Below are 20,108 nucleotides of genomic sequence, written 5' to 3'. Positions count from 1 at the left end.
GGGTACTGTTCCGGCAGGAAGGTAAACGGCGTTTCTGTGCGCTGCTCTGGTTTGCCAGAAGTGGTTTAGTCATGCTGGCCATATGACCCGGAAGCTGTACGCTGGCTCCCTCAGCCAATAAAGCGAGATGAGCACCGCAACCCCAGAGTTGGCCACGACTGGACCTGATGGTCAGGGGTCCCTTTACCCTTTACCTTTTAACATTCAACGAGTGTACTGTACAAGGTAGTGTACACAGGTTTGGTGCCATACATGGAACGAGTCTGCCCCTGCAGCTTGATGGAGGTAGAAACTGCCTCTCATGTCTTGTTACGCTGCCGTTTCTACGGGGGTATACGCTCGGTATTTATCACTCCTGTTATACAAAAATCTCCAAATGGGTTCGAACTTCAATGTCTAAAACTCCTGGTAGAGGACAAGGATGTAGAGATCACACTACGGGTGGCCAAATTCTGTGCGACTGCCATAAAACCTAGAGAACAAGCTGTACTACCAAAACGATTAAGGTTTTAAATGACAATTTTAGGTTATATTTTAGTGATCAAGATTTAATACATATTTTTAACTGCTGCTATATCTGAATTGTCTTTGTTATACCCAATAGCAATTCAATGTATTCCTGTTGTGTTTTGTGATTTTCCTGATATTGTAAGTGAGCCGGAACTGGTCTGTGACCGTAATAATAAAATTCTATTCTACAGGTTTGCTGCCGCCAAACAGGTGTGTGCAGACGAGGGCAACCAAGATGATCGAGGGTCTGGAAACCAAGCCTTATGAGGAACGGTTGAAGGAGCTGGGTATGTTTAGCCTAGAAAAGAGGAGACTGAGAAGAGATATGATAGTCAACTTCAAATATCTAAAGGGCTTCCACATGGAAGATGGAGCAAACTTGCGTTCTCCTGCTGGAGAGTAGGACTCCAACCAATGGATTCAGGTTACAAGAAAGGAGATTCCGACTAAACATCAGGAAGAAGTTTCTGACAGTAAGACAAGTTCGACCGTGGAAAGGACTCCCTTGGAAAGTAATGGACTCTCTTTCCTTGGGGGTTTTCAAGCAGAGGTTGGATGGCCATCTGCCTTGGATGCTTTAGCAGAGATTCCTGCATTGCAGGGGGTTGGACCAGACGACCCTCAGCATCCCTTCCAACTCTACAATTCTATGACTTTATGATGGTTGAAGCAATTCCCTTTTACTGGTAACAAGACAAGGCTACAAACCGCTTCCTAAAGCACCTGTTATGGGTGGGGAACACATAGCCCTCCAGATGTTGATTGGCAAAACCTGCAACATCTCTGACCATTGGCCATGCTGCAGGGTGGGGATATCTGTGACCCCCTCCCAGGTTTTGCTGGACTCAACCTTCTTCCAGCCCCAGTCTACAGGGCCAATGCTCAGGGAGGATGTGAGTCAACAACATCTGGAGGAGCACAGTTCCCCACCCCTACAAAGAGATCATTTGTGGAAGGGTTTATAAAAACAGATGATTAATCAATAAACCAATGATGAAATGTTTCAGATGTACAATTAATTACAGCTTCTGAAATAAATATAAGTATTGTAACCGGTCTTAACTGTTCAGTTCCTGGGTAGCTGTGACTACAATAAGACAACTACAGCATCTTCTTCCGGCAACCTGGGTAGCAAAAACTTCATGGGACTCGAAACAGTCATCGTTCAGTCTGAACACTTGTAATTTTCTTAATTTAGATGTGAAAGGTTCAGATTTCACTTCATCTAAATTATTCAGCGTCAAAGTCATCTTCCTTCCAAATTTGGCTCATGACATCTCTCAGACCTTTTTCTACGGTAAACATCACAAAAAGTCTCTTTCCCAATTTGGACTCTGATCACAAACCATTCTATAGCACCTCCAAGGATAAAAAAGAATGGGAGAAATCTATATACTCCAAAGCGTTGCTTTCCAGGCACCATGTTCAAGAGTAGTTTTATTTTATGTTTGACAAGCATTTTACATAGGAACTTATCATCCTTGCAAGGGAGTGTTGATCCTTGCAACTTTCTATTTGTGTTTCTATGCCTGGGATGCAACCTAGTCAGGTTCACATCAACAAGTGAGAAATAAAGACTCCACTGCAATATCAAATCATTTCTGCAACATTCAGTGTATAAACAGAATCTTCAGCATCCTCCATGAATTTTGTCTAAACCCAGGGCCAACCCATGCATGAGACAAGGCGAGGCGACTGCCTCAGGTGGAAGGATCCATAGGGGCAGCAGACTCCCTTGTTATCTCTTTTTCTTGTTGTGAGCTTCGAAGGGGCATTTGATTAGAGACTCTTGGAGGCCCAAAACGGAACAAGAAAATGATTTTTCTGATCATACGTTCTTATGTTGTAAGTAGACCTAATCAATATAATTCAGTTCAGATCTGGATTTCCTTAACATGCTACCCTTTGGGCTCAGCAAACGCTCTCAGCCATTCAAAATTCATGGATCAATCAGAATTAGTACCTGTGTTCCGTCTGGTTCCAAAGCATTCTTCTTGCAGATTATTAGAGGCCCCACAAGACCAGACTGGGTGTCCATGACAGGATCGTTTGCTGAATAATACAGGTAGGTGAGACACGGTGGATCATCGCCCGTTGGGCCGACACTTTCAGGAACTCTCCATTTGTATTTAAAGGTCTCGCCGGGTTTAACATAAGCCCCCGGCTTCTGGTGCCCTAAAAATAAAAGGAGGTGAAAAAGCACCCTCCCAGAAGAAACTCGTGGTAACACACACAGAATAATAAAAGAAGATAATTCAAGTAAATATCTTCATAGAAAGAAATGGGATTTAACTGAGTAACTGTAGTTGGGTCAGACTAATTTTTCCATGTGACTCCCCTCCCCCTTTTTGGATGACAAGCCAGTATCTTTCTCTTCCTCTATTTTGACTGTTAGATTGTTTAGGCTGTTCTTCACGCAGCTGTGTTACCTAAGAAATTTGTACACTGCTTTAGGCATGCTTTTTTTTCATGAAAAAGCAGTGTAAAAATGTATAAATAAGTACAGTGGTATCTCGGGTTACATACGCTTCAGGTTACACGCTCTGCTAACCCAGAAATAGTGATTCAGGTTAAGAACTTTGCTTCAGGATAAGAACCGAAATCGGGCTCTGGCGGCACAGCGGCAGCAGGAGGCCCCATTAGCTAAAGTGGTGCTTCAGGTTAAGAACGGACTTCCGGAACGAATTAGGTACTTAACCCGAGGTACCACTGTATTGTTTCATGCCACTCTAATCTCCAAGCCATGAGGGACTCTAGGGCTTCCTGCTCTCATCTGGTTTCCTTGGAACGAAGGTGGATGGAGACTGCGGTGTCTTTGGGATATAATATTTTATGTTAAGATATGCACAGCCTGAGCAAAGGATGGGGGAGGCTCACAGCATGGACACCCCCAAAAGATCTTGCTCCTCCATTCGTCACAGATTTGGACCCAGCACAGAGCAATACACCTTCCTCTCTGCAGCTTTCAGCCTCCGGTCCTTTTCTGCTCAGCTGTCACACACCACTCTGGTGATTGTTCTCTGACCTAGCAGCTAGCTGAGGGCTGGGGAAGGCTCCCCCATTTGTTCTATAGCACAGAGCAACTAGTCAGCCCCAAGCCATTACCTAGGCAAAGGGACAGGTTGGGCAAGCTTGCTATTATACATTCTACCCCTTACAGATACAGGATCCCAAGAAATGGAAGGAACTCGGGTCATCATCCAGAATGACCACCCCCCAAATCATAACAATAGAAATAAATAAATAAAGTTACCATCTTCATAAGGGGCTCCTTCTGACGATTTGCTGAAAGCTACGCCATGAGGCATCATGCTGTAGTTCTTGTCAGCTTTATTGGCAAAAGTAACCAAAATTGTGTCTCCAACTTCAGCTTTGATAACTGGGCCTAGGGGAGAGCAGGGAAGAGAAATGAGCTGGTTTGGGGAAGGGGACACTGAGCTTTAAAACCTCTCCCTACTTGCCCCCATCCCCTTGGTTAGGGGCATTGCTCAGATGGGAGAAATGTTCTCAGGGTGCCTGGCTGCAACTTCCAATGTGAGAGACTGTAGCGGGACTGAAACCAGTGCCAAAAAAAAGAGACTCAAAACCACAAGGCGTACCAAGTATGCCAAGGTGAGTGGCGCCTTCTGTTTGCTTCTTTTTGCGAGTAAATTTTTCATCGGTGTAGGACACATAATGAACTTTCCAATACTGCCCTCCGATTCGGTCATCCCCTTGTATGAAGAAAGGTGCTGAGTCGCTGTGAGAGAACAAAGTATTGATACCGGTTGTACAGCTGACCACAGATTTGAAATGCTCAGTTTAAAGCAAACAGGTAAGATTATGCACAAAATAGATTTATTAATTTGTTTTTTTGGAGAACCACCTTTCTTCCTGGGAGCTCACAGCTGCCGTTTTAGTCTCACAGCAATCCTGTGAGGAACGTTAGACTGATAGGTAGCCATTATCCCAAGGCTAATTAGCCGAAGGGGGAGATAAAGATAAAGATGATATGAGAGACATGGGATTCCTGCCTAAAGCAGAAGTCCTGCATCACTTTCTTTTCTCTCCTAAGGTAACGTGCAGAGAAATTAATTGCACCACATGACAATGCCGAGTTCCAGTTCAGAATATAACAACATCATTTTATTTCTCTACAAGTTATCAGGGAAGAGACAAGGAGGAGTCTCAAGGCTTCTTTTTTCAACTGCACCCATTTATTGGTTTGTTTTCATTCTTATTTTTATTATGTATTTTGTGTTTTTCAGATTGTAATAAATTATGTTGTGAACCGCCTTGAGATCTACAGATACAGGGCAGTATACAAATTTTAAATAATAATAATAATATCGAATTCTACCCCACTGATTTCAAACTTAGGTTTCTAATATTTAAGTCAAACACTCAATCTGCTATTCTACATGGGCTTTAAAAACAACAGCAAAAACCTGGTGCATATATCTGCATAAGTTAACTCAGTAACCTATTTATTAAACTATTTATAGACTGCAATTTCATTTAGAAAAAGATGGCATACAGCATACAAAATCACAACAAGGTAACTGCTAAGTTGTGGGTGAACATATCAGATGACACAGCGATTCTTCAAACAGCTCTTGTTTATTCACAGGCCAGAACAGAGCTGAACTGAAGGGTTCAGCCAGCCCGCTTATATAGAGCTCCATTACAACACAACAGTAACCACTTTCTGTAACTATCCAATCACTGAACGCCACTTTCAATCCCTTATTTGCATATGTGGACCTGAGTGAAAACTATCTACATTATCCCCCTGCTGGCCCAAGGTGAGAACTTCAGTACATAACAGTAACTAAAACATCGGTAAAAATGTCAGCTTTCAGCTAAAAGGGGAAAAGAAGAAATAAATAATATCACAACACATACCTGCCAGTAGCATTTAAAGGCTGGCCTGTGAGTTTATTAAAACCACCAGGTCCATAATCCCACAAAATTCTTTCAGCGGCAATGAAGTAACTTCTTTCCTGACCACTCTGTGAAGGGCCGGTAATGTTTTGACCACAAGCCTTGATGTTGTAGAATCCCATCATACCAGCTACAGCGTAGGAAAGCACACACAATAAGTCTTTAATTTGATCTGGTCTCAACATGCAATCAATTATTCTAATGCTGTAATTTCCAAACTGGGTTGTCAGGGGGCACAGTAGTGTGCCAAAAGAGTACCAACATCATGAATCACAAGTTGGGACAAAGGTGAGGTAGAAAAACAACAAGCAAAAAAGCAAGCAAACAAACGGAGCCAAAATTGTCAAGGGGATGGAACAATTTCCCCTATGAGCAAAGGTTACAATATTGTGCAAAGGGAAAATTCCATGCTAGGGATTATTAGGAAAGGAGCTGAAAACTGCCAATATCGTAATGCTGTTATTGTTAAGTTGTGGCTGAACATATCAGACGACACAGAGATTCTTCAAAAAGCTTTTGTTTATTCACAGACCCAGAACAGAACTGAACGGTTCAGCCAGCCTGCTTACATAGAGTTCCACTACAACGCAACAGTAACAACTTTCTGTAACTATCCAATCACTGAACGTCATTTTCAATTCCTTGTTTGCATATGTGGACCTGAGTGAAAACTATCTACAGTATCCCCCTGCTGGCCCAGGGTGACAACTTCAGTAAATAACGGTTATAGAAATCTGCGGTGTGACTGCATTTTGAACACTGTGCACAGCTCTGGTGGCCTAACCTCAAAAAGGTTCAGAAAGTGGTCAGCTAGAATGATCAAGGCTGCAATGGAGCAACGCCCCTATTGATGAAAGGTTGAAGTATTGGGGCCCCTTTCGTTTAGAGAAAATATGAGTAAGAGAAGGACGTGTTGGAGGAGTCTAAAATGATGCGTGGTGTGAAGAAAGTGGATAGGGAAAGTTTTTCTCCTCTCATAATGTTAGAGCTTGGGAGCATCCAATGAAATTGAATGTTGGAAGATTCAGGACCCAGAAAAGAAGGTCCTTTACAAAGCACATAGTTAAACTATGGAATTTGCTGCCACAGCAAATACTGATGGCTGTCAACTTGGATGGCTTTAAAAGATGCTGGAGCTAGGAATAGTAGCCCTGTGAGAGGTTGTATAGAAACTCTCAGCACCCTTAACAGGCTTCAGTAAATCTTTGGGGCAAGCCAGGTCTGTTAAAATGGCACAGGAGTGCTTTAAATGGTGTGAATGCGACCTAATTATCTAAAACGGGGTGAAGTCTAGGAGAGATGGGCTGGAGACAGAGGCGCAGAAAGTATCAGTTCACTGCCATCTTTTGTCTGGACAAGTGGCTCCACTGGGAGCTCTCCTAGGTGCTGAAACAATGGACCTGCCTTGCTGTCTGGAATGCCTTGCTCCACGGGCTCCTCCTGGGAACCAGAACACGGTATGAGTGCCAAGTCAGGTTGGTTAAATGCTGGTTTTATTGGTTGTTTCCCTCTACTGTTTAACTTGTGCTTTTACTTATTTGTTTGTTTTCATTAAATTTTATTAAATTTCTATACTGCCCTTCATCTGAGGCTCACAGCGGAGTTTGCTGTATAAAAACAAAAATAATAATAATACATAACATAGTAACAAACCAACCAACCAAATACCCCCCAGTTTAAAAAGCCATGGATCATTTAATTAGCCAAAGGCCTGGGAGAACAGGAATGTTTTTGCTTGGTGCCTTAAGATATGTAACAAAGGCACCAGGCAAGCCTCCCTGGGCTTCCATTCCGCAAACGGGGAGCCACTGCAGAAAAGGTCCATTCTCATATTGCCACCCTCTGGACGTCTTGTGAAGGATGGGAACACAAAAGGCCTCAGACTGATGATTGCAGGCTCTGGGTTTGTTCATATGGGGATTTATGGCTGTTCATAATACTTTTTTAAAAATGTGCTGTTTGAAGGACCTGCTGTGGCTGCCTGATTATTATTGCTTGGCATTTTGAGCACTTTTAAATTTTGATGCAGCCTATACAGTCCTGCAACAAGCAGGCAAACAACAGGAAAACATTAGTCCCAGTTGGCAGCCGCCAGAAGCAGCAATTATTATCAGTGGAACAGAGCCTGTTATTGCTATGTGGCTTTTTTTCAAAAAGCTTACACAATACATTTCTGGAATCATTTCAAGCTTGATGCACTGTGTAGAAAACAGTGGTACCTCAGGTTACATACGATTCAGGTTACATATGCTTCAGGTTACAGACTCTGCTAACCCAGAAATAGTGCTTCAGGTTAAGAACTTTGCTTCAGGATGAGAACAGAAATTGTGCTCCGGTGGTGCGGCGGCAGCAGGTGGCCCCATTAGCTAAAGTGGTGCTTCAGGTTAAGAACAGTTTCAGGTTAAGAACGGACCTCCGGAACAAATTAAGTACTTAACCCGAGGTACCACTGTATCAACTTCTTATATTAGAAACCTTTGCTGATATGTCACCTTTTGTGGATTTATTTCGTTTCGTTCCCATGTCCTACTGTCACTCATCCTGTACCCTCAGCCTATGCACACAATACAACTGAAACAAATGCATATCAGTTCCCTGTTTATTCATTCCCCTTCTTTTTTGTGTGTTTCCTTGGTGTTGAATCTGTAAGATCCTTGGGGCAGAGACCTGTGCTCTGCTCTGTACAGCACTATCCACGCCAATGCTGATATATAAAATATTACTAGCAATAGTAGTTGTTCTGGCCCAACTGCAACATCTATTGACCTTTCTCGAATGGTGCATAGATACCTTGTATGTGATGATCGACTTGACAGGTCAAAAGCCACTTCCCAGCATTCTCTGCCATCATTTCTGCTGTCACAAAAGTGGCCGGAAAGAGGCTGATGACATCCATCCTGTGGCCTCTGTTAAGCAAAGTATGGCCGAAGAACTGTGCAGAGTGAATGTCGATCTCGGTCCCCATCCCAAACAAATGCCAGGACACCAATTCACCAGTGCACATCTCCAGGCCAGGGAGGTTTCCAAAAACATAACCGTTAATTGCTGGAAACATATAACACAATATAAGAAAAGATAATCCATGAGTTACAGGGATATGAATGACAGGGACATTCATTTTAAAATAGCTAATGTGTGCCACATTTAAGATTTTCCTTCTTGTTCTCTATTTCACTAACGTAATGGAAGCAAAATGGCTTCAAACGAAGTCATCATCACCCTTTTCTCCTTTGTTTAAAGATAAAGAGTGGCTGGGGAAACCCAGCCAGAAGGACGGGGTATAAATAAAAAAATATTATTATTATTATTATTATAACAAGAAAGATATGAAATTTAAAGGTGAAAAGAAGAAGAGAATAAGAAAAAGAAAAAAAGAAAACCAAGGGGACGTGAGATAAAAGGAAGAAAAACAGAGAAGGGGAATGTTGGGGAGTTGGAAGAGGTCCCCATGCTTCAAGATGGGGTTAGAGATGGATTCTGGGGTCTAGACACTGACAGCTGTGGGCCAGGAGTAGATGTCTGAGGTGAGCACAGTTATGAGTCCAGAAGTCAGCACCAAAGAGCAAGATTGCCTCAGAAGTAGTGGACTCTCTATCATTAAAAAGGTTTTAAAAGCAGAAGCTGGCTGGCCACTCTTGTGGGGCTGCTGTAGTAGTGTGTTTCCTGCATTCACAGGGGGTTGTACTAGATGATCTTTGAGGTCCCTTCCAATTCTATTAATGGAATTCAACATCGCACTAAGCGGGGCGTCCAGGTGGAGAAGGAGATCTGCTCATGCAACAAGACTTTCCCAGCTTTTCTCCCTCTGCTGCACCTTTTCTTGTGCAGCAGAAAGTCCTGTTGTACAAGTGGACCACCTCATTCCATGCATTCAACAACTTATTTGCATCTTGCCCTACGATTCTAAAGACAGGACATGGTGAAAGGCAGGAGGCAGCGTTTAGGAACAAGCCAGCTGTCAGAACCCAAGAATACAGGAAGACACCAGAGCTCAGGGACAACTGGAACAGGAAGACCTTCAAACTCTTTCCTGCCCAGGGGGATCCTATGGACAGCCTGCCTGATGGGGTCAGTCCAGGGGCTGAGGATGCTAAACTGCTCAGATTGATGCTGCAACTTGCAGTTCAGGGTTTCACCACAAGGAGAAGCTGCACACAAAACCAGAGGCCCTCCATTCAAGTCCTAGGGACTCATGGCGAAAGGAAGGGGTCAGCAAACTTTTCCAGCAGGGGGCCGGTCCACTGTCCCTCAGACCTTGTGGGGGGCCGGACTATATTTTGGAAGGGAAAAAAATGAACAAATTCCTCTGCCCCACAAATAACCCAGAGATGCATTTTAAATAAAAGCACACGTTCTACTCATGTAAAAACACACTAATTCCCAGACTGTCCATGGGCCAGATTTAGAAGGCGATTGGGCCGGATCCAGCCCTTAGTTTGCCTACCCATGATGAAAGGCATTTCACAATGGGTTGCTTGCCTAACCTCTGCTTTTTCCTGTAGGAGCTGCTGAGGTGACTCAAAGCTGGGGAACCTGCCTCAGGGTCGAACTGAAGGCACCTAATCCGGCTTGGCCTGTGTTTCAAGCTGCGGGTAGTAGACGAAAGAGGCGGCATTAATATCCTGACACAACCCCAGACTATTTCCTCTCACAAGGAAAGGAAGAGGAGCAGCAGCAATTAGAAGTTGCAACCAAATCTGGCAGCAATTGCAAAACAAGTGTTGTTCTTCCTGTCCTGCAGCACAGCTCACCGTGCATCTTATTGCTCAGTTGGAAATCTTCGTCCTCTTTATCCACAGTGCTGGGTTCCAAGCAGAAGGTATTTATATTTTCATCCAGGTACCAGCTGAGATTTTCATCTACGATGCTGAACATCAGAGCGAAGCTCTTTGCAGCATTGGTCGCTGGCGCTGAAGCATCATCTAATGTTCCTAAGAAAGCAAACATGTAAAAGTTTGTTTTTTGTAAACCCTTTAAGTTAATTTATTTGGAGCCACTGCACATGTTCTAAAAATTCTTGCCTTGAAATCAATCCCCAGTAGGAAATCAGTGTGCAGACTCAAGGCCTAGGTACATATTATGTACGTGAATGATGTTGTTAGCAATTGCACAGGGGGATTCTTTAAAATTACAGACCAAGAACATGGGATAGGCCTTACTCGTGAGCAGCACAACAGTACATGGGGAAGGGCCAGGGCCGGCCCATCCATGAAGTAAGGTGAGGTACCTGCCTCGGGTAGCAGAATCTACAGGGGCAGCAAACCCACCTCCAAGGAATGCATCACCTGCTGCTGTATTTATACTCCAGATTTCTTCTTGGAAAAGCTCTATGCTGCTTTCAGCATTTACAGATTCATAGAAATGTACAGTTGGAAGGGATCCCACAAAGGTCATCCAGTCATCCTGCAGTGCTGGCATCACAGCTAAAGAACTACAACTAATCCAGAATGTGGCAGCTAGACTGGTGACTGTGAGTGGCTGCCGAGACCACATAACAACAGTCTTGAAAGACCTACATTGGCTACCAGTACATTTCCAAACACAATTCAAAGTGTTAGTGCTGATCTTTAAAGCCCTAAATGGTCTCGGCCCAGTATACCTGAAGGAGCGTCTCCACCCCCATCGTTCAGCCCAGACACTGAGGTCCAGCACTGCGAGAAGTGAGGTTACAGGGAATCAGGCAGAGGGCCTTCTTGGTAATGGCACCCACCCTGTGGAATGCCCTCCCATAAGATGTCGAGGAAATAAATAACTTTCTGACTTTTAGAAGACATCTGAAGGCAGCCCTGTATCGGGAATTTTTTTAATGTCTAATGTTTTGCCATTTTTTACGTGCTGTAAGCCGCCCAGAGTGGCTGGGGAAACCCGGCAAGATGGGCAGGGTATAAATAATAAGATTGTTGTTGTTGTTGTTGTTGTTACTACTGTTATAGAATCCCTGACAGGTGGTCATCCAACCTCTGTTTAGAAGAGTCCACCACCTTCCGAAGCAGTCCATTCCCCTGTCGAACAGCTCTTACTGCCAGAAAGTTCTCCCTGATGTTTAGTCAGAATCTCCTTTTCTTGTAGTTTGAATCCATTCTACTTTCTGGAGCAGCAGAAAACAGCCCTTCAGATATTTGAAGATGTCTACCCTATCACCTCTCAGTCTTCTCTTCCCCAGGCTGAACATACCCAACTCCTATCAACATCATTTGCAATAATTGCACTTGTGTGTATCTGCTATAGATAGAACCAACTAATGGGATGGATGGGAATGCATTGCTCTCCTGCCTTCCTAGCACCAGACTTCATTGCAGCTTCCCAAGAGGGACAAGGCAGTGGGGAGCTTGGCATGGTGTGGGTGCGGTGGCAGAGTCAATCTGTTGCTCCTGCTGCTGCTTCCACACTGCCTAACTTCCCACTGCTTTTCCCCTTTCCTCTTCTTCTCAGTAAGCAGCAGTGAAGCATGGCATTTGGAAGGCAGGAGGGCAATGGAACCTCACCTGCTCTGGCTGCAGTTGCCATGAAAAATCACATTAATAATAATAATAATAATAATAATAATAATAATAATTTATTTATATCCCGCCCTCCCCAGCCGAAGCCGGGCTCAGAGTGGCTAACAACAGTAAAAGTAAGCACAGCATTCTAAAATCAATTCAGAATCAAATTAATGGCAACCATTGGGCTAGAGTTCTGTGTGGATTACCAAAGGAGGGGGGTCAGGCTGTGCCTTGGCCAAAGGCCTGGTGGAACAGCTCTGTCTTGCAGGCCCTGCGGAAAGATGTCAAGTCCCGCAGGGCCCTAGTCTCTTGTGACAGAGCGTTCCACCAGATCGGGGCCACAGCCGAAAAAGCCCTGGCTGTGGTTGAGACCAGCCTAAACTCCCTGTGGCCTGGGACCTCCAAGATGTTTTTGTTTGAAGACTGTAAAGTCCTCCATGGGACACACCAGGAGAGGCAGTCCCGTAGGTACGAGGGTCCTAGGCCGTATAGGGCTTTAAAGGTTAAAGGTAAAGGGACCCCTGACCAATAGGTCCAGTTGTGACCGACTCTGGGGTTGCAGCGCTCATCTCACTTTATTGGCCGAGGGAGCCAGCGTTTGTCCACTTAAACCTGATCCTGTACTCCACCGGGAGTCAGTGCAGCTGGTATAGCACTGTGTGAATGTGATCCCGTGGCGAGGACCCTGTAAGGAATCTCGCCGCGGCATTCTGCACCCGCTGGAGTTTCTGGGTCAGTCTCAAGGGCAGCCCCACGCAGCGTGAGTTACAATAATCAAGTCTGGAGGTGACTGTCGCATGGATCACAGTGGCTAGGTCAGGGCGAGAGAGGTAAGGAGCCAACTGCTTAGCTTGGCAGAGATGAAAAAATGCCGTTAAAGTACAGGAGCACAGCAGGTAAAAGAGATATGAATTCTGAGCGGTCAGTTAAAAAATATCTTCAAGTTGGCAGGTCAAAAACCTGCTGGAAGAGAAAACTCTTTGTAAGGCTGCAATTCAGGCTTTCTGAGAATACTCTCTCCTTTTCCCCACTCCCCAGCTATCAATGGGACTTGATGGGAGGAAATGGTTCTTTTAGGTATCTTGACCCAAAATTGTTTAGGGCTTTCAACATAATAACCAGCAGTGTGAATTGGACACCAGAAATGGGCTAGGCTACTCAGAGGTCATGCAAAGGTACAACTGCTGAACGTATCAGAATTTGTGGATGCAGACCTGAATTTTTAAACCAAATCTTGCTGCCACAGAGGCACTTGGCATGACATGTTCCGTACCTTTTCGACAAACCACCAGCGGCCCAATTAACCCAGTGCTGATATCTTTTGGCGTGTCGATATGCGAATGGTAAATCCAAGTCAGGCACCGTGGATCTGCCGGTGTAGGTGAAAACTCATCTGTAACCAGCCATGTATATGTATAATTGGAACCAGGGAGAACAAAATCATCAGCCTTGCTTTTGCCACCTGTTCCATCTCGGTAGAGGGCTCCTGAGGAGGAACGTAAAAAAAAAAAAAGATTGAAGTTCTTTGTGTGCCCTTTTAGACATCTTACACATGAGCATTTTAGTTTGTTCTCTCTCTCTCTCTCTCTCTCTCTCTCTCGCTCTCTCTCTCTCTCTTTCTCTGTTAAAGTTGCTTTGATCACTTTTGCAAAAAGAGAAAAGGTGGGAAAGCGGCTAAGTAAATATAGGGCAGCACTCAAGTAGGTTTTATTCAGAATAAACCCACTGAAATTAATGAACGTGGCAGGGGCCACTAGGGGGCGCATTGGAAGATGGCCAACAATACCATCTCTCCGACCCACACGGGGTAATTAAGAGGCTGTTATGGGAGTAGGCAGCCTCTCTTGTTGCCCCAAGGAAATGGGGAACACTGCCCTTGCCTGCTGTGCCCATAAATCACCCCCTAATTCGAAAGAATGGGGTGAGGGCCCTAGGCAGAATGCCCCCGTGTGGACATCGGCTCTCCTGGACGCTGTCTCTGATCGCGCACTAGTTGCAGCTATTTGGAATAATTAATTACAAAAGAAGCAAATGCACATATTTTAAGTGAAGAAGGGGAGTGAAGTCTGCTAATTTAAGTGACCTCTGCGAAAGAAGACGACGGGCTGGAGAAACAGGAATATTTTACGATGAAGATACACCAAAGGCGGGGTATGTTGACAACGGGGCTGAATGGGGGGGGGGAACCTTTTTTACTTTCCTTCTATGTGATTTACAAGAACCCCTCCTCATTAGAACCGTCGGTTGAACTGACCCAAGCAGGATGATTAAGGTCTGTGTCTCCACTTTAACCAAAGTATGCTTTATGGAGACCGAGAAGCAATAAGAGCTTTTGGGAATGGCGCAGCAATTAATTCGGAGTCGCCATCTTGCCAAAGGATTTATAGCCGGGAGGAAGAACGGACTTGGTTTCAGACTGCATTCCTAGTGAATCTCCTCAGAGGTTTTGAGAAAGGAGGCAATGAAGATTAATGACGCTAAGACTGTTTTGATGTATGGAAGTGATGTTATATGGAAAACGTCTGGATATGGCTACTGGATAAAAAAAATAATATCCACGCAGGATTACAAACTGTTCTAACCAGCTTGCGGAGACTATCAGAGGTCACAAAGAGAAAGGAAAAATATATGAAAATAACAACAAGAGATGTGGAAAAATAATAAGAAAGGACTGGATAGTACTGTGAACATCATAAGGTTAGATTTGTGGACATTAAAACAGCAGTAAGAAGCAAGAAGTTGATTGGATCCCTTCGGAACTTGAAATATGGGTACCCCCAAGAAAAATTTGGCTGTGTAATTTGGAATTTATGTAATTTGGTTTGATTTGATGTGATTGGTCGGTTAATAAAAAATTATTCTTAAAAAAAAAAAAAAAAATTAATGAACGTGGCTGTGATGTGAGGTTAGGCACCATTGCCCTGCCCCACCACCTGATACTGGTATATAAATATTTGACTTTTGCACAGCCTACTGTACGAAGGCAAGAGTCACATTTATTACTCCACCCACTTTTACTTCTGGCCCTGCCCACCACTGACATGTGACACCCCACCCCCTCGAAGATTCCCTGTGAGGGGATGTGGTCCTCAGGCTAATGAAGTTTCCACACTGCTGGAGTAAATGAACTCTTGCTCTGACCCAGCAGGCCTCTATTACATTCCTCTGCAGACAAATTGATGTGAGCCCAGATCTGAACCGAGGTCTCCTCTGTCAAGTTTCCAACATGCTACCTGAACCACTATACTGGCTCCCAGGAGTAATAGGGGAAAGAGATAGATTCTGAAACAGCAGAAGAGGAAAAGCAAATCTTTGTTTTACCTTCAGAATCTTTCTCGTAGAAGACTCCGTGGGGATGTACAGAATAAGGCCGGGAAGCAAAGTTCTTCAAATGAATAATAAAAGTATCTCTTTCTTCGGCTCTCAGAACTGGACCTAGAAAACCCAGCCAAGATGGTTTGGGGATTTCCTGGGAGTACGTGTCGTCTGTGAATTGTTTGAAAATTGCTTTCTTGTAAACCCGACCTATCCTGTTGGGGCCTCTTCTCACATAGACAATTGCTTCTCTGCAGTAGAAAAGGCAGGGGTGAGTTTAAGTTAATTTTCAATCCATGAATCATATGGAACAGATGAGGACGATGAGATTTGAAACACCAACACAAGCACTCCATGTGTGGGAACCAATCAACTTATGTAGGGGACAGGTAAACACTGAATGTCATCATGTGTCAGGCTGGTTGCCCAGGAACATACAGTGGTACCTCTGGATGCGAACGGGATCTGTTCCAGAGCCCCGTTCACATCCTGAAGTGAACGCAACCTGCGTCTGTGCATCTGCGTGGGTTGCGATTCGCCGCTTCTGCACATGCGCGTGACGTTATTTTGAGTGTCTGTGCATGTACGAGTGGCGAAACCCAGAAGTAACGCGCTCTGTTACTTCCAGGTCACCGTGGAGCACAACCCGAAAATATTCATCCCGAAGCTTCTTCAACCCAAGGTATGACTGTACAAAGACAAGGGAATGTTTCTTACTGTCTGCTTTTTATTCAGTATTTACAGAGAGACGCTATAGAACCCAGCCTCTTGGATAATGGTGTTGTCCCGAGTGAATCTCCACCCCTCGTCTCTTCCACTTCCTCATTCGTCAATCTCATTGTCTCTCCTATGGGTGCGGCTACATGCCCTCTGTCTTTGAGCTCTTTGCTCTCCTACTTTCAAGGCTCGCCGGGTTCTGGGAGAGGGGTGTGTGTCTGGAATGCTTTCTAAAGACACTGTGTCTGTCAACTGTTGCCTGCCTGGTGCTTCCTCCTCCTCCTCCAATCCCATTATTTCCCAACTTTCCTCCTCATCTGCCTCTGAGCTGTGACCTTCCTGTTGTAAATCTAAACTGTCTTCTTCCTCCTCCTCCCTGGAAGGGTCAAGCTGGGGAGGCAGCCTCCACCATTCCTCCTCTGCCCAGCTCCTGACATCATGATACCATTTCACTGATAATAATACAGTCATACCTCATGTTACGTCTGCTTCATGTTACATTCTTTCAGGTTACGTCCTGCGGTGATCTGGAAGTACCGGAAAGGGTTACTTCCAGGTGTTGCTGCTCGTGCATGTGCAGACGCGCAAAATGACGTCACGCGCATGTGCAGAAGCGGCAACTCACAACTCGCGCGTGTGCAGACGCGCCGCTGTGGGTTGCGTTCTTTTCATGTTGCGAACAGGCCTCCGGAACGGATCCCGTTCACAACCAGAGGTACCACTGGAATAATAATAAAATAATACAGTGGTACCTCGAGTTTAGGGACGCGGGTGGCCCTGTGGGTTAAACTACAGAGCCTAGGACTTGCCAATCAGAAGGTTGGCGGTTCGAATCCCCGCAACAGGGTGAGCTCCCGTTGCTCGGTCCCTGCTCCTGCCAACCTAGCAGTTCGAAAGCACCTCAAAGTGCAAGTAGATAAATAGGTACCGCTCCAGCGGGAAGGTAAACGGCGTTTCTGTGTGCTGCTCTGGTTCGCCAGAAGCGGCTTAGTCATGCTGGCCACATGACCCGGAACCTGTACGCCGGCTCCCTCGGCCAACAAAACGAGATGAGCGCCGCAACCCCAGAGTCGGCCATGACTGGACCTAATAGTCAGGGGTCCCTTTACCTTTACCTCGGGTTAAGTACTTGTTTCATTCCGGAGGTCCATACTTAACCTGAAACTGTTCTTAACCTGAAGCACCACTTTAGCTAATGGGGCCTCCTGCTGCTGCCGTGCCGCCGGAGCACGATTTCTGTTCTCATCCTGAAGCAAAGTTCTTAACCTGAAGCACTATTTCTGGGTTAGCGGAGTCTGTAACCTGAAGCATATGTAACCTGAAGCTTATGTAACCCGAGGTACCACTGTACCATTTTACACACCTGCTTCAACTAAACATTAATAGGCAGCACAGAGAAAATATGTGAAAAGCTGGCAACATTGAGTTAGGTCTTGAGAGTGAATATTTGGAGCTGTTTTCCCCATTTCGTGATGACTTTTCTTTCATTGTCCCATAATGTAAACTAGGTCTTGTGAAGCAGCAGCCATCTCTTGTTTGTCTTATCAGCCCCCACACACCTGGCAAGCGTCAATATGTACCTTGCCCTTTGCATGGCACATACATTTCTTTTGCAACTCCCGGCCCTACAGGGCTGTAACCATACATAGGGTGTAGGAAACAAACACTGGCTAATGGAGTGGAAAAAGAGGCCATTATGAATTAGTTCACAATTCAATTGCAGAGGTGACTTTGCTGGGAATTTTGACTTCAGTAGCTTAGCTTGCTTAATTAAGGGCCCCTCAATACAGTACGTCCTTTTTATTGCACATTCACAATGATTTGTGCTCTGGATTCTGCCAAGACACAATCCTACTTTCAACACTGTGCCTGAAAAGGTTTTGGGGCAGCCATACTGCTTCATTTCCTTTAACTTCCTGCTGCAATCTTGTAACTTTTCATTCTGCAAATTGCCCTCTGGACAGCAATTATGTTGTAGCATAAGGGGAAGCGTCACACAACAGCTAATAAAGCAGAACCCCCCCCCCCACCTCTAATACACTGTCATTGTGCCAACAATTAGGGTAGCCATACAGTGGTGTTAAGTTGTGGGTGAACATATCAGACGACACAGCGATTCTTCAAACAGCTCTTGTTTATTCACAGGCCAGAACAGAACTGAACTGAAGGGTTCAGCCAACCTGCTTATATAGAGCTCCACTAGAACGCAACAGTAACCATTTTCTGTAACTATCCCATCACTGAATGTCACTTTCAATCCCTTATTTGCATATGTGGACCTGAGTGAAAACTATCTACAGTATCCCCCTGCTGTGAGAACTTCAGTACATAACAAGTGGTACCTCGGGTTAAGTACTTAATTCATTCCGAGGTCCGTTCTTAACCTGAAACTGTTCTTAACCTGAGGTACCACTTTAGCTAATGGGGCCTCCTGCTGCTGCCGCACCACCAAAGCACGATTTCTGTTCTCATCCTGAAGCAAAGTTCTTAACCTGAGGTACTATTTCTGGGTTAGCGGAGTCTGTAACCTGAAGCGTATGTAACCTGAAGCATATGTTACCCGAGGTACCACTGTATTGCAAAAAGTGAAAATCTGGACACAAAAGTTGTTCAGCTTTTTTTTTTGGCCAAGCTGTTTAGCTATTTTTGCAAAATCTGAAAAAACAACAACACATTAAGTTTCTGAGCTATTTTAAAGGAAATTCACCAAAATCTACACTTCCGACATGGGTTGCCATACGTCTGGATTTTCATGGACATTCCAGTGATTTCTGCCCAGACACTGTTTCCGACAGCCGAATCCTGGCTATGTCCGGGAAATTCCGGACGTATGGCAACCCTAAACATGTTGCAGAATACACGTACAATAAAACACTAATCTGGAAGGGAGCGTGAGTAGACTTGTCTGGTCTACATTTGATCTGGGGAATGTCTGCAAAGGACTGGTTAGTGCTTTGGAATTCTAAGAATTTGCTACATCCAACACTGCAAACCCTATTGGTCATGAAAAATCAGAAGCAAACGCTATGCAACAACATTTTAACATGCAACAAAGAGTTAAAATAAACTCAGAAATTCAACTTTTGAAGCCTTTTGAAGAAAATAAGCACTGAAAATTTAGTGCAGATCCATATAATTGCAGAAAAGCTTCTACCATCACGTATACAAATTGTTCTGTTTATCCATCTCAAACCATTCAGATGAAGCCACATTTCATCAGTGTTATAAAACCTGTGCCTCACAATGATTTCGTCTACAAGGTTACTTGCAAACACACAAGCCTATGTAGAAGTCATTATTTCTCCACGAAGTTTGAAGGCCACAGCAGGCTCTGAAAACATTGAAAACATCAGATGCTTGGCAATCAAAAAGCGTTTCATAAAGCATCCATCTCCTTTATGCATTGATAATAGGAGCTTTTCTTTTTTTCCCTTGCAAGCATATACATGCTTACTGACTCACAAGCAAGTCCCTTTTACTTTAATGTAGCTTGCCAGACGATTGTCTGTAGAATGCCAGCATTGGGTGCTTCTAGACTCACGTTGCACAACTAAAGTTGACTTGGTGCTCTTGGGCAACAACCGCCCCCAAGCCCAAATCTGACTTTCTGTGATAAGGAAAGTGATGGCGGAAAGGCACTGGGGAGAGTGGGGTGATGCTTGCTTGTCAAAATAAATGCTTTAAAAGCTCGTATCATCTCAGCTCCCTAACATTCTGCAAACAGATTAGGATAAATGATCGATACATACAGGTGAAACTCAAAAAATTAGAATATTGTGGAAAAGTTCATTTATTTTAGTAATTCAACTTAAAAGGTAAAACTATAATATGAGATAGACTCATGACATGCAAAGCGAGATATTTCAAGCCTTTATTTGTTATAATTGTGATGTTTATGGCATCCAGCTGATGAAAACCCCAAATTAACAATCTCAGAAAATTAGAATATTAAATGAAATCAGCAAAACGAGGACTGCAAATAGAGCAATATTGGACCTCTGAGAAGTAGAAGCATGCACATGCACTCAGTAGTTGGTTTGGGCCCCTTTTGCATCAATTACTGCCTCAATGTGGTGTGGCATGGATGCTATCAGCCTGTGGCACTGCTGAGGTGTTATGGAAGACCAGGAAGCTTCAATAGCAGCCTTCAGCTCTTCT

General features: G+C 44.4%; 2 protein-coding genes across 4 annotated transcripts in view; one reads left to right on the top strand and one right to left on the bottom strand.

Moving 5' to 3' along the window:
• The window catches only part of CMTR2 (cap methyltransferase 2), a 203,924-nt gene that overhangs the window by 31,428 nt on the left and 152,388 nt on the right, over window positions 1–20,108 (top strand). The window lies entirely within an intron of this gene.
• Window positions 1–20,108, bottom strand: part of HEPHL1 (hephaestin like 1) — a 41,613-nt gene that overhangs the window by 18,073 nt on the left and 3,432 nt on the right. For 2 of the 3 annotated variants that reach the window (XM_081001820.1, XM_081001821.1), the window contains exons 2-9: window positions 15,240–15,484; window positions 13,192–13,404; window positions 10,185–10,364; window positions 8,224–8,478; window positions 5,395–5,563; window positions 4,110–4,249; window positions 3,764–3,895; window positions 2,474–2,685 (exon numbers count right to left, since the gene is read on the bottom strand). In XM_081001820.1, the coding sequence (XP_080857946.1) occupies window positions 2,474–2,685; window positions 3,764–3,895; window positions 4,110–4,249; window positions 5,395–5,563; window positions 8,224–8,478; window positions 10,185–10,364; window positions 13,192–13,404; window positions 15,240–15,484 (1,546 nt within the window). The remainder of the gene's footprint in view (window positions 1–2,473; window positions 2,686–3,763; window positions 3,896–4,109; window positions 4,250–5,394; window positions 5,564–8,223; window positions 8,479–10,184; window positions 10,365–13,191; window positions 13,405–15,239; window positions 15,485–20,108) is intronic. The other variant, XM_081001822.1, reaches the window with a different exon arrangement.

This window comes from Podarcis pityusensis, assembly GCF_964106645.2.
Source record: "Podarcis pityusensis genome assembly, chromosome: 4".
Lineage (NCBI taxonomy): Eukaryota > Metazoa > Chordata > Lepidosauria > Squamata > Lacertidae > Podarcis > Podarcis pityusensis.
The sequence above is the reverse complement of the archived record's forward strand: the minus strand, read 5'-3'. Positions and strand labels throughout refer to the sequence as shown.